Below are 17,004 nucleotides of genomic sequence, written 5' to 3'. Positions count from 1 at the left end.
TCAATCCCATAGGCTGCCATGTTAAAACGTCCAACTTTACAGCAGAAAGAAATCTTCTGCATGGGCCACAATCACTGTTTAGTTGTTTTAGTTTCATGAAGTATAACGTATCAGAGTAGTAGCCTAACATTTGAAGAGAGGATCAGGTCAGTGTCTGATTGCTGCAGGCATTGCTCACTTCAAGAATTAACTAAATTTATAATTTGCTCACAAGTGGCAAAACTTGTGAAAGAGTTGTACTGAGTAGGTCCTCAGACCCACAGGAGAGCATCAGTGAACCCACATGCCCTCTGTGACCACTCTAAGCTAATGCTAATGCTGATGCTAATCACTTGTTAGTGTATGTTTGTGTTGGTAAACTCACTATCCTTCAATTGCCCTTTAAGGCCAAATAATGCATTTTGATTTGAACTGGACGGAAGATTTGCAATGCAACTAGAAAACTTCAGCAGGTCATAGTGTGGAAACAAGATGTAAAAACGTGGCCAAGAATTTGTTGTTGAGTTGCTAAAAAATAATCAGATGCAAATCTAGTTTTCCAGGCAAAGATATTTGCCTGCAGTGCCCTACATATTTTTAGTTGTTACACATAATACAAATGAGCAGAGCAACAACAATTAGTGTCAAGCACTTTGAGCCACAACTCCAGTATGATAAGTGCTTTAAAAGTAACGTTTTCTTTTTTTACTTTTTTTTTAAAGGGGAAAAAAAGCTATTTTTAGTATTATTGTATATTATTTATTCATTATTCCTAATTATTGATTAATGGGTTATTTTTTGTTTTGTTTTTTCAATTAAACATTTAGTGCCATCAGAATTTACAGGACCTGAATCTTGGCCAAAAGTAACCTATTGTTTGCTTGATTGATTTTTTTTAAACAGCTGATTGATTATCAGTATTCATGTGGTTTAATTTATGATTGATTGTTTCAGCTTAACAATTAGGCTACTAACCAAAGGAGAATCAGCATAGACAAGGCAAATAGATGGCAATGTGAATTTTGAGAAGCACACTTGTTTCCTCATGAGGAGTAAGATGAGTTGATCTACCTGCTAATGAACGCTGTTTGACCCCTTTGCCACTGTCAGTCAAATAGCGATGTGTACAGTTTCTATAGGCCAGGTTACATTTTGATGTGCCTAGTCTCCTCTCTATAGTCTGAAACTGAAAGTACTATGGACGACTACAAAATGACAGAATTACACTGTAGGAAGGTGGAGGTTGTTATTGAATAGGTTTTCAGTGTTTAAGCTAGCTTGAACAGACAAGAAGGCTGTCCCTCAAACTTAAAGGGATACTTCACCCAAAATCAATAATTCACCAATTGTCTATACTCACCGTCATGGAAGGGTTTGGAGAACTTTCAGAGTCATCAAAACGCTTCTGGAGGGGGGGGGGGTCCAGCTGGCAACAGATTTTCATATAACGGTGGCGGATAGAGCTGACTTTTGAATCATCCAAAACACACACTATGAAACGTCCGTACTGACCCTGAAGCCACCACATGAAAAAGTGTATTAGTGGCTCTGTTTATGTTTGTGCGCAGGCATGAGATTTGCTGCAAGATGTTCTTCCGTGTTTACATCGTACATCCACAACGACAAACGAACATCTCGCCATTGTATGAAAATCCGTTGCCAGCCGGACGCCCCCTGGAACTCCAAAAGCATTTTGATAACTCTGAAAGTTCTCCAAACCCTTCCTTGGCATGACGGTGAGTAGAAAATGGGTGAATTATCGATTTTGGGTTAAGTATCCCTTTAACAACCACACAGGTTTCTCAACCAGAGGAGTGTCTCGTGAAATTGTGCACCTCTGGTTAGCAAAATAAACATGCAACTGTACCAACATAAGGGTACCGATAGTTGCCGTGGTGACCATACTGTAAGACCAGTCATGGCTTGGTTAGGTCCATCCATCAAGTGGCTAGCCAATCCCAGCTGACGGAGGGTGAGGGGTGGGGTACACCCAGACAGGTCACCAGTCTATCACACAGAAACAAACAACCGCACACCCACTCACAGGACAATCTCAGGTACGGTATCGGTATGCATGTCTTCAGACTGGGATGGAAGCAGGACAACCTGGCAAGAACTCACACAAGCACAGAGAGTTCATGTTAACTCCACCCAGACTGAACCCAGGCCTTGTGATTGAACCCAGGACCTTCTTGCTGAGATGCAACATTGAGTTTGACATGAGTTTCACATGGGAATCAAACAACCTATGTGTAATTTCCTACAGGATAACAGTCTCTAACTCGTCTCATCTAATTCTTTATGACACAGCGTGCTGATAAGTCTATTTCCCAGCATGTCAAATCACTGCATTTAAATAGTTGAAAAAATGAACAGATGCAGATCCAAAGACAGATAGGTGAGAGGTTATTCTTGACTTTGGACCTCTGCTGCTCCCTCCCTGTCTCCTCTCCTCCAGCACTCTGGTACAAACAGGCCATTATTCCAGACAGGCAGACATGATTTCTTCTCTATCTGTCTCTCCCTCCAATACAAACACGCAGCACACAGCCCCGCCGCTTCCTCTGCCTGTGAATGAAAGAGGAAGTGCAGAGGAGACTGAAGTGTAAAGAGTCCTCTGTCTCCTCCGTCTCTCTCAGACAGGAGTGACACCACAGCCGACAACAACAACAACAACAACGACAGTGACAAGCGGTGCTGCCGAATTATTCATGAGGGCTGAAGAACGCAACAGCAAAGAGCTCAGTGTCTGAAAAACTCACTCGCTCAGCAGCCTGTGTGTTTTCAAAGCGGCCCCGTTCATGAGTTACAACCCCAAACTTACTCCCTCCAAGAAGAGATTTCCCTCTCAATGGCGCCCACCTGGTCTGAGAAAGGAAGGCGCCAAACTAAAGGCTCAAGTATCAAAGTGCCTATTCTCTAACTTGCTTGAAAAGTTTGCAGTTTGTCACAAGTGGCGCTCTGTTGCGAAACGAGACAACTTTGTGTGACACCTGAGCGCGAACAAAGCGGCTGTTAAAACGCACTGGTGCTGGTGGGAGATACGTTCCACATCCATAATGAGGAGATAAACAAACTTTGTCTCAAGTCACTTTCGACTCAGCGAGACTTTGCAAAAAGGAAACGGAAACGATACTTTTCCCCAGAAACAGCGTTTCTGAAAGACCAGACTGTGCTTTCGATGAAAAGCACCGATTATCACTCATCTTTAAAAGACAGCTGTGACTCCCTTATTGTAAAAGTGCATTTAGATGCCTTGTTATTGCCCTCATTATGCTGCAGTGGTTTATTTGTTTTGCTGACTGGGCCTTAAAAAGCTACAGGCCTCAGCGGAGTCAGTAGGGGCAGGCTCCTCGCTGCTGACACCATAGGAAAATTAGTTTTGTTGTTTTGTTCTTTTTATTTCACAGCAAGTTAATGTTAAGAAAACTCATTTCAAATCCCCTTAACACACTTAACTGTAAGCTGTTTGATGAAAGTAGAAGCTTCACCCCTAAAATATCCGTCCATCCATTTTCTGCTGGTTATCCGTGTTCAGGTTTCGGTGGCAAAAGGTCTCACTAAGTTTTCCCCACATTGCTCTTTGTAGCAGCATCTTCCAGCTCCTGAGGAGGGATCCTTAGGTGTTCCCTAGGCAGATGAGATATATAATCTCTTCAGAGCATACTGGGTCTACCCCCCGGGCCTCCTACTGGAATACTTCCAATGTAAGGTGCCCAGGAGGCATCCTAATTGTGAGGCACGAACCGCCTCACCTGGCTTCTTTCGACGCAAAAGAGCAGCTACTTTCCTGGTCTGAGCTCCCTACGGATGTCCCAGCTCCTCACCCATATCTCTGAGGCTCTGAGGCCCGTCAGTCTCACACTCCGCCCTACCCTGAACAACACTCTGAGATACTTGCACTCCTGCGTTCGTGGCAGAAACTCTATCCCAATCCCAAAGAGAGCAAATCCACCGTTTTTTTTCCGGCAGAGAACCACAGATTCAGACTCGGAGGTGCTGACCCTTGTTCCAACAGCTTCACGCTCAGCTGCAGACCGCCCCACTGCTCACTGAGGGTCACGGTCCGATGAGGCCGAAGGAACCACAGCACACATTCATTACATTCTTTCAAGGCAAACTGAGCGTTATTAAAGGATAAGTTCACTTTTTTTTCAAATATTATATACCATTCACACACCATGTCAGATGTGATTTCAAACTCCCCCATGTCTTCAGAACAAGCAGGTGGGTTGTTGTGAAATTGTCTCAACACATTCGCCTCTCCCTCCGGATGAACTGTACTGACTTTGGTGATTCCATGACTTCACATTTAACATCATCAACAGGTCCCAACTGAAAGTCATCCGATGTGTCAATTCACAAACAACACTGGAAACATTCCCATTATCCTCAGCTGTACTTTTCACATGCTAACCCAGTATTAAAGTGCGTTCACACCGGGCCTTTTATTTTTTTCGCTGTTGCTCGTATCGCCCCTTTGTTATCGCTATATCACTCAGCTGCAATCGCTCGTCCGTTTGGCACAATTCAAAAGACTCGGACGACACAAGAACTTCACTGCCATGTCTCTCTGTATACACGGCACCACTGGGATTACGGCAGCCAATCAGCATTGAGTGGCAAGCAACTGACGACCAGCAAAATGATGTCGACTTGGAGTTTCTCATCTCGAGCGATGAGCGAATTTTCCCTCTATTGCTCGGAGCGGCAGCGATTTTTCGCCTGAGCAAATATTCGCTCAATTGCCCATTTGCATTGATTTAATATGTAAACTTGTCACCAACGAAACCACCTTTAACATGCAAACGCACTAAACTAAGAGTGATTAAACAAACTGTTGGTGTTACTTTTCACATCACTATCCATGTTGCATTCAAAGCTTGCATGTGGTCACACTGCAAAAACTCAAAATCTTACCAAAAATCTGAAAGTTTTTCTTTCTTATTACAAGCACAAAAAACTTTCTTTCACTGGCAGATTTTTCTACTTATTTCAAGTAAAAATTATGTTTGAAACAAGTGAAATTATCTAAAAACAAGTACATTTTTAGGTGATGAGTCTTATTTTAAAAGAAAGAGATTAGTTTTGACTAGAAATGAGACATTTTGACAAGAAATACGACAAATATTCTTGGAAAGATTTTGAGTTTTTGCAGTGCAGGACTGATAAGACCTGATCATGGTCACCATTTACCTGTCCAGACCACCACACAACAACAATACAACCCCAGAGTCTTCAAAAGTTTCCAAAGTGGGTCCAAATGTCTCTTTTTGAGTGCAGTGGGCACCAGGAGTAAATGTGAGTTAAAGCCAAAGGGTGTTAATGTGGACTGTTTGGCTCTTTGGATATTATTTTATACTTTAGACTGAAGGTCAGTGTGTTCACTCATGTTGTTATATTGCCGGCTTCACTTTGTGCTAATACAGACTAATGTTAGTTGAAGAAGATGGAGGCATTTAACTGAATACAAGGTAGTATTCTTTAAAGGAGAGACTTCATGGACGCAAGTATCAGGGAAAATATTTAATCAATAAAACCAACACAAGCAGAATAAATTCAGTAAGAGGCTGTGGAAGTTTATCTAAAGCTTTTCTTTCTGTATTTCTGTATTGATCGTGCACCTGTTCTCATAAACAGAAAACAGCAACAAGGTGTATCCATTCAGATCACTGTGGCTCTGATGAAGGTCTGCATGAATCAACTGGCCGCGCCACTTCTCTAATCTCATCGTCTCAATGGCAAAACTCGCTCAAAGGTGGATCTGTGACAGTGGCAACAGGCAGCATTGATAACTGCTGGTCCCCCTGGACAGGATGGAGGGTCCCTGGTTCAGGGGCTTCATATCTCTGAGTCAAGGCCCTGCCACGGTGCACCCTGCTGGGGGCATGACTTCCCCGCAGCTCCCTGGAGGCCCCACGGCGTTGGATCTGATGAATGTGGGTCACAGGGAGCTCCCTCTGTATGCGCGCACATGTGAGTGCAAGTCTGTGTGTCTGTGTCTGTGTCTGTGTGTGTGCGTGTGTGTGTTTTTGAGACAGTCCACACCCAGACAGCCTTTGGGGTAATAATGAGGAATGGACCCATTTCTCAAAGCAGAGCAGTGGAGCGTAAAGAGGGCACATACAAACACATGAAACATGCACACGCCCGACTACGGCACGTGCATGAAGCAGGCAGCCCCCTACAAACGCACACAGATGCTCATGTGTGCACGGTATAGAGGGCACACACACACACATACACACACACAAAAAAAGAAAGAATTAATTCTCAAATATCAAAACAGTTCACACTTTGGGAAAAGAAGCAGTTCCACTTCACGGATCGCTCATCAAACACAAAAAAAACCCCACACATACACTCACAGCGGAGTGTATAGTGTATATTGTGTAACAGCAGCGGCGCCCCGTTCAGCTGCTTGCAGCGCACTTCTACAGTGTTTGCTGTTTCTCCCATCCCCGTGACTGAGCCATGAATACTGCATGGCTTTCCTGAAGCACAGGGTCCTGTGGAAGTAGCAGGAAAAGTGTACGGGTTCCTCTGCAGGTCACTGTGCCACAGTGTCTCCGCTCTAGATTTACTCCACATGAACCCGACTGTGAGTGCATACAGCGTCTGTGTGTGTATTTGTGTGTGTGTATGTGTGTGTGTGTGTGTGAGAGAGAGAGAGTTTGTTTGGGTGGACCAGAATGAGAGAGATTGTGAAAGAGCGTTTATGTTTGTATGCAGGAAGGTGATGTTTGTGTGCATGAGTGTGTGAATGCGCATATTTATGTGTTAATGTGAGAATCTGAGAGTGTGTGTTTATGTATGTGTGTATGTGTGTGTGTTGGGGGGGATGGAGGCACACACATGCATACAGAGTGTTTGTGTGCACATGAAGGTGAATGTGTATCAGTGCATCCATGACCTAATGGGTGTGTTTGTGGTTGTTTCATGAACCTGGGGATTCATGTGTGTGTGTGTGTATGCGCATGCGTGTGTGTGTTTGTGTGTGCATGTGTATATATGTGTGTGTGTGTGTGCTGGAGATGAAATAATACTCTTTTTCTGGTAATGTCATATGTTTGCCTGCATGGACCAATGCTTAGACTGCATGGAGAATTTATTCAGTGTACCAGAAGAATCATGATGTCTCACCCTGGGCAGGGGTGGGGGAAGGGTGTGTGTGTGTGTGTGTGTGTGTGTGTGTGTGTGTGTGTGTGTGTGTGTGTGTGATAGAGACAAAGATGACCAAACACTAGCTACAGACAATATGTGCAGCACATTTCCCATTTCCTTGTTGTTAAGTGGGGCAGCAGCTCTTTTGGTGATAACAGCAGGGAATATAGACAATGGCGAAGGTGATTCAATAAACAACCCAGATGCTTCATTTTGAAACGGAAAACACACAGGCATATTCATGTACACACACACACACACACAGCATAGGTGCACAATGAAAACCTCCTTTGCAGAACTTGACATATGGCACACACAATTTCCCTCTCAATTTCAGATCCAACTCCCACAGACGTCCTCGCACGTCGGCAAATTGCCACACCCCCCCTCCTCCTCCTCCTGTCCTCCTCCCCCTCCCCTCTCCCTCTGCTCCTCTTTCCTCATCTCCCCATCTCTTCATCCCTCCCTCCCAATTCACTCTTCTTTCTGAAAGTCATCTGCTCGCTAAGCAGTAAGCAACATCGCGGGCCGCTCGCAGAAATGAGAGTATACAAATGATTTGTGGCACAGGCGTCCCACTGGCGCCAGCCTAGATGGCTGTGCGGAGAGGAGGAAGGGGGGGAGGCGGAGATGTGGGAGGGGGTGGGGGGAGCGGGGGTCCAGGGTGGGGGGATAATGTCACTTTCACCTTGTGTTTCTCTAGCAGGCCCATGATGATCATTTTTCCCCATTTTCATCGCAAATTTGTTTCAGGCAAGGGAAGAGAGGGAGTAAGAGAGCATGAGGGAGAGGTGGTGGGTGAGAGCGAGTCCCCTATGCTTTGTAAAGTGGAGGCAGAGAGAGAGAGAGAGGGAGAGGGAGAATGAGGGGGGTAAACAGGAGAGAAAGGGGAGGAGGGTATATATAAGGGGGATGGAGCAAAGAGGAGAGAGGTGGGGGGCGCATCTGCACAGTGACCTTTTTCTGATCCAATCTCACTGATGAATCCTAATGAAGGATTTAATAAAATCACAGTTTACAATCTGTCTCTGCATCAAAGCGTGCAATCCAATTCAAAACACAGGGCCCATCTACATTTCCAATATTGTTGCAAACCCATCAACCCGACCAAGCCCTTCCCCGAAAATAAGTGCGCACATGTTTGTAGAGAGAGAGAGAGAGAGAGAGAGAGAGAGAGAGAGAGAGAGAGAGAGAGTGAAAGAGAGAGAAATATTGGCCAGGCTGGAGAGAGTGAGCGGCTGGCACATTTGTTCCAGCTGTAGCCTAATGTCACAACTCGTCATATTCATTTGGCCTTCTAATGAGGCTAAAGTCAACAAGGTGCAGCATACATGAGTGGAATTGCAGCACTAAATGAACAGAGAGAGGTAAGAGACACAGAGGACGTGATGCTGAGAGAGGGCAAGACACGGGAAATCATTTCAAACTTGATAATGTACAGGGCCCCACACACGCACGCACGCAAACACACACACACTTTTCATACACACCAGCATAAGATTGCGTTGACATTTCCCTGAAATCAAAAGGGCACACCTGTTACTCTGTCAGTACACTCAGTCTGCAGCGTAAACAAGACGGACGGGCAGATCAATGCAGCCGTTCAAATGTCTCTAAGTTGAGGCAGTGAAGTGAAGAGGAGAAAAGAGAAGAGAAGACCAACTGCTGTTAACTCAGCTCAGAGAAGTGAAGAGACTGGACTCCAAACCAGACGCTCAGGAAATACTCTGCAACAGTGACATCTGCTGGTAAGAAGTTACAATGACAAGACCCTCACAGCCTCCAGCAGGGACCACGATTCAACACATCAACACAAAACTGGACAAAGGTTTGATTTAGGTTTTGATTTAGACTTGATATGATTGATATAACATTAACTCTCAAGGCTTCACTTCTATCTACTTCCACTGATGCCAAGACTCTGCATGTTAACCGATCACCTGTGAAAGGGCTTCTTAACTTATGATACTTCAGTGATTTAACCTTTTAAATTTCCTATTCCCCTTCTGAAGCACTTAATTATCAACTGGACCTGTGGAGGTATTTTAACCTCAATGAAAACTGTGAAAATTAGTGGGTTTTCAAAAACATAATGAACTATAACTCATGACAAATTTGGGGTTTGAACCTTTCCCCAGTGAAAATCAAGTCTTAAAAGGTTTCAGCAGCACTAACATGAAGGGCCACTTCACCAGTTGTACACGTGGAGGTTAGTTCAGGAACACTACTCAGTGACAGTGTGTTTCTACAAATCAGTTATAGTGAAGCGGAAAAAATTGGAGATCAAAATAGCAGATTTAGCTTGACACAGAAATTCATTGCAACTCAGTGGGTATTTTAATGCAGCATTATGGCATCTGTTGTTTCCATTTTGACCTTTACTGGAGCACAAAACACTAACACATGTAGCTGAAGTGTAGAAATTATAAAGTGTGAAGGTAGGCTATACCGGAAGGATAAGAGCAAGGCGAGAAAGTTTAAAATGGAAGCCAACACTCTACTTTTAATTGTGTGTGTTTTAAATCTAAATCCACCACAAAGTTGGTTGGCTGCAAACACACCATTATCTAACAAGCAACTACAGACATGAGATGTAGGTCCTGCACCTGTACTTGAACTTCATAGAATACAGCAGAACTTAACGTATCATCATAACAGCTCTAATTTACCTTTCCGCATTTACAAATATGTTCTTCAAACACTTCCTGTTTCAGAAACCAGACCTGCACTCACTCTTTACTTCACTGCAGTGATACATTGCATGTTATTGATCCCTATAGTCAAATTATCAAACAGGAAGAGCACGTGTTCAACTACAGAGCAGACTCTTTGGAGGATAACTCAGCGGGGATAAGAGCAGCAGGATGTTTGCCCCGGCCACAGCCTCCCTGCTACATCTGCACAGTGTGTTAATACATAACATAACTCCATCTGCCTGTATCTACAAAAAATGGGATCAAAGCCACAAAACCAATACCCCGTTAATGGATCAGTGGTATCTCTGAGGAATAGGTGCATTGATTGGATATGAGATCTAATGTCTGACTGCTGCCTGCATCTGAACAGCTGTAATTTCTCTCTGATTAGACTTCAGATTGCAATTACTTTCTGTATCGACAACACACGTTAATGAGACTGTTTGTGCCAGAATCCCAATCTACATGGACTGGGCTGTGAGCATGTACGGTTTAATACGGATGTTTAGGTGAGGGGGTGCGCACTGAGTATTTGCTAATTCTCCACCCGTGTGTGTGTGTGTTTGTGTGTGTGTGAGAGAGAGAGAGTGTGTGTGTTTGTGTGTGTGTGTGCGTGTGTGTGTGTGTGTGTGTGTGTGTCTCCAGAAGGCCTGAGTTGATCAGAGTGTGGAGCGACAGCTGTGCTACAAATCAGAGCCCATTTACTGGTGACAGAGTCATTAAAGCCTGCTCATCTCATAAAACACAATGCACATGGTCAAATACCATTCACTCCATTCACGCTCATAACTCAGTCTACTGGGCACACACACACACACATAGTTGCACTCATTAACACACACAGAGGCACACATCCACACACTCACATTCACACATACAAACACACAATCGCTCACAAAGCTAAACCGAGTGTGTCAATTGGAATGAGTGGGGGACGGTTTCCTGTGTCTGTGTGTGTGTGTGTGTGGTGGTGTGTGGATCTATAATAAGTAGGGTGATAATGACAGAGGTAAAGGATATTTGCTAAAAGCACAGCAGCAGTAAACACTGCCACACTTCGTCTATGAGTAGTTTTACGATAAGTGCACAACACAACATTCACACTGCAGTATCCTCTTTTTCTTCATCTTTGTCTTCTTCTTCTCACTCTCAGTGCAGCACACATAGTACACAAAACACACAGGATTCATGCAAATCATTTGCAATCAGCAGAATTCAGATATGAACTCTTGTTTCGTTGCTTTCATACACAACCTTGACTCGTCCTGCCACTGCTAAGTCAGCAACCTCTCCACTTTATCACAGCCAGAGCTCATCAATATCGCTGGAAATATCACAATGTCATAGAGATGTTAGAAAATATAATGTCATACAGTGAGTCATAATGTACTTTATGGCAATATCTCTGTCATTAAGTTAAACCAAGAAGCTAAAGTAGAATCCACTGATAATATTCACCCATAGCATGAAATGCTAAATATTCGTGAATAATTGAACACAGTGGGTTCAAAAAGTATTCCGACCATTTTACATTTTATTGTGGTATTAATAAGATAAGGTGAAACATTGTTTTACAAACAAAAAAAAGAGATCAAATCAAAAACTAAACCAAACTCGAAACTGTTGTCAGCTTTAATTGTGCTTGTATCTAAATCTAAGTAGACTTCACCTGTGGCAAGAACTGAAAAGTCATACACCTGTGTATATATAAGGCCTTGCAATTCCTGCTGCATGTTGGAAGATAAACTACGAAGCCAAGTGAACTCTCCGTGGACCTTTGTGATGATATTGTGGTGATCAGAACAAGGTATTAAACCATTAAACCATTACACAGCCTCGCTAGAGCTTCAGGACTCCTCGGCAGAGATGACGGAAGGATGACGTCCGTTAGTCAGGCTGGATGCAAGCCTCTTTGTGTGCAAGACAATACAACAGCCGGCTGGAGTTTGTCAAACAGTATTTAAAGGACTCTGACAGCATGAGGGGAAAGATGCTCTGGTCTGATGAGATAAAAGTTCAACCCCTTTGGCCAGAGCTCCAAATACTGTATGTGATGAACAACAGTCACTGCTCATCACCTGGATAATAGCATCTCTACAGAGAAACATAGTGGTGGCAGCAGCATCATGCTGTGGGGATGGGGATTGGGCATGGAGACTGGTCTGAACAGAGGGAAAGATGAATGCAGCCAAATAAAGAAAATCTCATCCAGCGTGCACAAGACCCAAGACTGGGGTGGTGGTTCACCTTTCAACTGACGCTGTGTTTTAAACCCAACAGAACATGTGAGACCTGAAGATGACAGTTCAGATCCATCCTCTAACGGAGACACTGTAACCGGTGGGACGACTACAACATACTCCATGAGTCTTAATGAGAGATTTCAGCTTTTGAGTTTCAAATAAATTAGCAAACAGTTACTTAAAATATGGTTTCACGTTGGCAGCATGGAGCATTAAAAAAAAAAATCCAAATTATCAAAGAAACGTCTCAAAGAGCGAGCACCTATGTTTCTTTTTTAGTTTTTTCATGACTAACACTAACACAAGGAGAGGGTAGGTCAGCCTTCCCCGTCACAGATTTAAACACCACGTTACGAAATCCTATCAGAGGATTAATGTGCCATAAGCAGGCACCGGGGTGTAAAATGTCGCTAACCTCAATATGATCTGGGGTCAGCTGCTACACACTCAGAAGGTCATCAGCCATGTGTGAGCTTGCAGCAATGCCGGGATCATGTAGCATGCGTCAATATGAAAATGCAGCTGTGATTTATTTATTTTTTTAAATCTTGTGGTTACACCAACATCCAAAGCTGTGAACAATCTATATTAAGTTGATCAAGTTCAACTTTATGACATGAGACAACCAACACGGGCTATCATCTGACAGTATAGGCTATAACCAGACGCCTTGGCCAGGGTCTTTTCATCACAACCACATTGTCTCACAGCTCATTTAAATCCAACACTGACTGGTCTGTATGTCAGCCAATCAATGTGTTGTTGTTTAGGTTGTTTGGTGGCTTTTCCAGACAGAACCTGTCAGTATGCTAACGGTTAGCTGTTGTGCTGAAGAGACAGTTGGTCTTTTCTACAGAAATCCATGAGACTTCCTCCTTCATAACACACCTGGCAATAAAAAATGATGTCTTTGTAAGTGCAAACTTGTACATGCATATGGTCGCCATTGCCAGTAAGCTACCTTAAAAGATAATCAAGTGTTGTAGAGCCCAAATGGAGGACACTACTGTAACCTATTAGCTGCTCCATCCACTTTTCTACAGTCCCTCTCTCCCTATCAAGTATCAACTACTTCACATGAAAGCAAGGTTGAAAGGCAGATATGAGAAAATAATAAGTCACAGTGTGAACTTACTGTTTGCAAGAGTTTGTTTTTTCTACCCTCATTAGCTCATGTTGAATTTAATTTTGTACAATCCTGCAAACATGATGAGCAGCTAGTTTGCAAGTACAGCAGATCACCAGCTCTGTTGCTACGTCAGTAGACTTCTATGACCAAATGCATGACTTATATCTTTTCTTTGTTCGGGAATTGCAATATCCTGACCCACCGTGAGTCACCATTTTTAACTATGATTCTGGTCCAATATGTCTACAGCATGTCTGCTAGATACAAACACAGCCTCGCTGTAAAAATTTTATCTGTGCTCTTTCTTTCAGTTTCATAATTGGTCTTTTTTCTGACCAATAAGATGATTTAACTGACAGTCTTCTGTCACTATAATAAACCTTATTAGCTACCCATGACAACTAACAGGGGAAAACAACAACACATCCCCACGTGCTAGATGACATGTGGGAATAATAATCCATGTACGTAGACTTATAGTTCCACAGAACAGCGATTAATAAAAGTCTGAAAGTCACAAGAAGGAGGAGTAACACACACACACACACACACACACACACACACACACACACACACACACACACACACTGTCACAAGAGTCTTACCTTTGTCTGAGAATTCACAATCCTTCATGGCCTGGTCACAGTCCGAACATGTGAGAATAGCTGTCGATGACCTGGTGACCTTGTGATGAAGAACTTGACTGTACATCACCATGTGCCTGAAAAGGAAAATGACTTTGTTTTATTGTTTACAACAAAGTCATGTTTTTGGCAATTCAAATTACATTTCACTGTAAAATACATCATCATTCAAAATCCTCAAAGTGGAAAAAAAAAGAAAAATACCAATGCATTTCATCGTTTTTATTGCAAAATGCTAAAAACTTACCTCCTTTCCTCTTTTTGCTTTTTCCAAATACTTTCAACTCTAATTCTCCAAAGGTTCTCCTAACTTAGTAACTGTAAAGTAAGTGTAGAGCTGAAGGCAGCCACGATGACAGGACAACACAGTAAAAAAAAAAGTTCCTCTTTTCTTAAAGAATGCTGTCAGAGAGGTTTTGTTGCCACTAGAGCATCCAGGAAGAGAAGAAGTCACAATGCTCTCCATTCAGGGGTGAGAGAGAGCAAAACAAGGGGGTCACACAAACCAAAATATGGCTGGGGGCTTAAACTCCACTGAGCATGTGCCATGGAAAAGCACTCTACGCGTTTATTTGGAAAAACATTTATCTTCAATGAGAATTCAGAACCATGAAAAATGACCTTTTTTTTAGTTAAAAACAACAACAAACAGCAGCAGAAATTTAGTTTATACTTGGAGGAGAAATTAAGTGAGTAGCCATGGTGGTCTGGCAGGAAAAAGTTCAAAGTAAATGAAGAGTGTCATTCAGCAAACTGTTACGCCCCAGGCGACTCAAGCAGTCCTACACACAGTTGTCCATTGTCCCGCCTTGTGACTCTATAAGTGTATCTCCTCTCAGCCTGCTCCTTTCACACCACTGTTTTCCACACCAGAAGCATCGCAGCGGCAAAAAAGTCACAAGAGTTGCTTGAGGCAAGATTCAAAAATCTCTTAAAAAAAAAAAAAAAAAAGTCATAACAAGTGGATAATCCCAGAAAAATGCGTGAATGGAGCTGAGATCCACAACACACATTTGTTCCCAGACTGTAAAACTATCAGTGGTGGCACAGCAAAGGACCCAGACATAAACTCTCACCTGGAATTTGTCGGTTGAAGTTCGTTGGATGCTGGAGGATGTGAGGACAGGTGGGGGAGCTGCAGTGATTTCCCTAAACAAACAGACATGGGAGAGCACCTGCAATTCAAATGACAGACCGGCACTAAAAAACAAAACTACAGCACATCTCCAAAAAAGCTGCATTTGCCTGCATTTGAATAGAGCACAAGGACTTTAAAACGCTCAAGGAAAGCCACCGGGGTCACTGAGTCTGATACAATGATGATGAAAACAAAATAAAACGAGTATCAGTCAGTTTCATTTCAGCTGGCTACACATCTGTTCTGTCAGCTGTCTGTTGTCAATGCAGTAAAAAAAACCTCACTTTTCAAACATTTACAGTAAATAAGAGGTGGTGGAACCTGTTTCATTTTGAACAGGCTGTGGAACAGAGAATGTCTGCCCTCGTGTGGACAAAGCCTCAACATGCATGTGGGACAAAAGGAGAAGTATTACTCAGCATCAAACAAGATTCAAGCTTCAGAGAGCAGAGGAAGTCTTTTTGATTTGCGGTTTGTATGATTTGTAAAAATGAGTAGGCTTCTCCATTAGGAATCGGTCCGGTAAATATGGCAACATGGGTTTTATACACTTTTAATTAGTGCACTTAATAGCACCTGCACTTGAGTTGAAGTTATGGCACTTTATCTGATTTGCACAAGACTTTTTGCACATTGCATTTTTGAATATTTTGTATGGATTATTTAACTCATTTTTTGAATATTTTATCCATATCTATTGTCCTTTTTATACCATGGTTGTGTTGTCTTCTGGTAGGTGCTGTGGTGGCCACTCAGCTCCACCTGGAAGAGAGGGACTTTAGATTAGATGAGGAACCATGTGGTTTGAATTGATGGAACACTGGGTTAAGCAACTAAATATGATATGATGTGTTATGTTGTGGCATAAGTGTGCGTTTGTGCACTGAGCAAAGTTAAAGCAAAAGTCAGTGTATACAATACTCACCAGTCTCCTTGTCTTCTTCAGGGTGTACAGGCAAAGGCTTCCCCAGGGGACGGTGGCCTTTTCTTATAGCTTACTGTAGTTTCGGGGGCAATTCCATATGGGACAGGAGCATGGTGTGTTGGAGGAGGTGTATTTTTGTCAGTGCAAATTAAATGGGGTTTAGATTTCCTCATTTTTTGTATAGGCGAGGGAGATGGGTGCGTGTTAGTTTGTGAATTTGTTCATAGAATTAAAAATGGGGTGCGTTAGGAAACTGTGAGCAGGTTATAAATCTCTGGTGATGGAATTTTCCTGTGCATCATTTTTGCTGTATCACCCAGTCATTCCAACAGGTTTATAGCAAGAAGTAATAAATGTCTGTTATAGGTAGCCTATTATATAGGTTATAGGTTATAGGTTATATAGGTAGCCTATTATTGGCTAAACTTTAGTTTACTATCACAGAAAAAAAATGGTTGGAAACTGTGTAGGAGCCTTAGGCCCTTGTTGGTTCTTATCTTTTGGGTTTACATGATTAATCAGGAGTTATATTTTTCATTTCCTGTCTTGAACTATGTATTGGTTTAATACTGAGCTTTTCAAGTTTTCTTAATCAAATAGCTCATTGTTTTCTGCTTCAAGTAATAAAAACATAGAATTATACCATAGAGAAAAGTAGGCTACATGTTTTGCAATTATTAGCCTATCTTAATCAGAATTGAATGGGAGTTTTGACTGCCTCTAACAGTAGTAGCAGTAGTAGTAGCAATGTTCATAATAATATTGTCTGCATTTCAATTCTAGTCTGTAGCTTTGTAACCTTTAAATGTCCTAATTAATCACTTATCAAAAGTGTTGCCAATTAACTCTCCTGCAGCCTCTGGTGTAGTCATGGTTTCTGGGAGGGATGGAGGGATGAGGGCACTGTCATGTGCTAACAGGGGCCTGGGGCCCTCCAGATGACGGAAGGCCTCTTCAGCCATTTCACCGTGCTGCCTGGTGAAGACACACACACACACAAACAACATGCAGGCATCAACATGGCCGCACCAACACCTTTATCATCCAACAACAACAAACTCTCCCCCACGAGTAGCTGTGAGTGTT

General features: G+C 42.7%; 1 protein-coding gene across 1 annotated transcript in view; it reads right to left on the bottom strand.

The window, feature by feature from the left end:
- The window catches only part of myt1b (myelin transcription factor 1b), a 118,949-nt gene extending 103,619 nt beyond the window's left edge, over positions 1–15,330 (bottom strand). Inside the window, exons 1-3 of the mRNA XM_085781047.1 lie at positions 15,278–15,330; positions 14,932–15,004; positions 13,817–13,932 (exon numbers count right to left, since the gene is read on the bottom strand). Of these exons, the coding sequence (XP_085637173.1) occupies positions 13,817–13,932; positions 14,932–15,004; positions 15,278–15,323 (235 nt within the window). The 5' untranslated portion in view covers positions 15,324–15,330. The remainder of the gene's footprint in view (positions 1–13,816; positions 13,933–14,931; positions 15,005–15,277) is intronic.
- Between the last annotated feature and the right edge of the window lie 1,674 nt (positions 15,331–17,004).

The sequence above is a fragment of the Trachurus japonicus genome, chromosome 7 (assembly GCF_045865225.1).
Source record: "Trachurus japonicus isolate A0001 chromosome 7, Traja_1.0".
NCBI classification, from domain to species: Eukaryota; Metazoa; Chordata; class Actinopteri; order Carangiformes; family Carangidae; genus Trachurus; species Trachurus japonicus.
The sequence above is the reverse complement of the archived record's forward strand: the minus strand, read 5'-3'. Positions and strand labels throughout refer to the sequence as shown.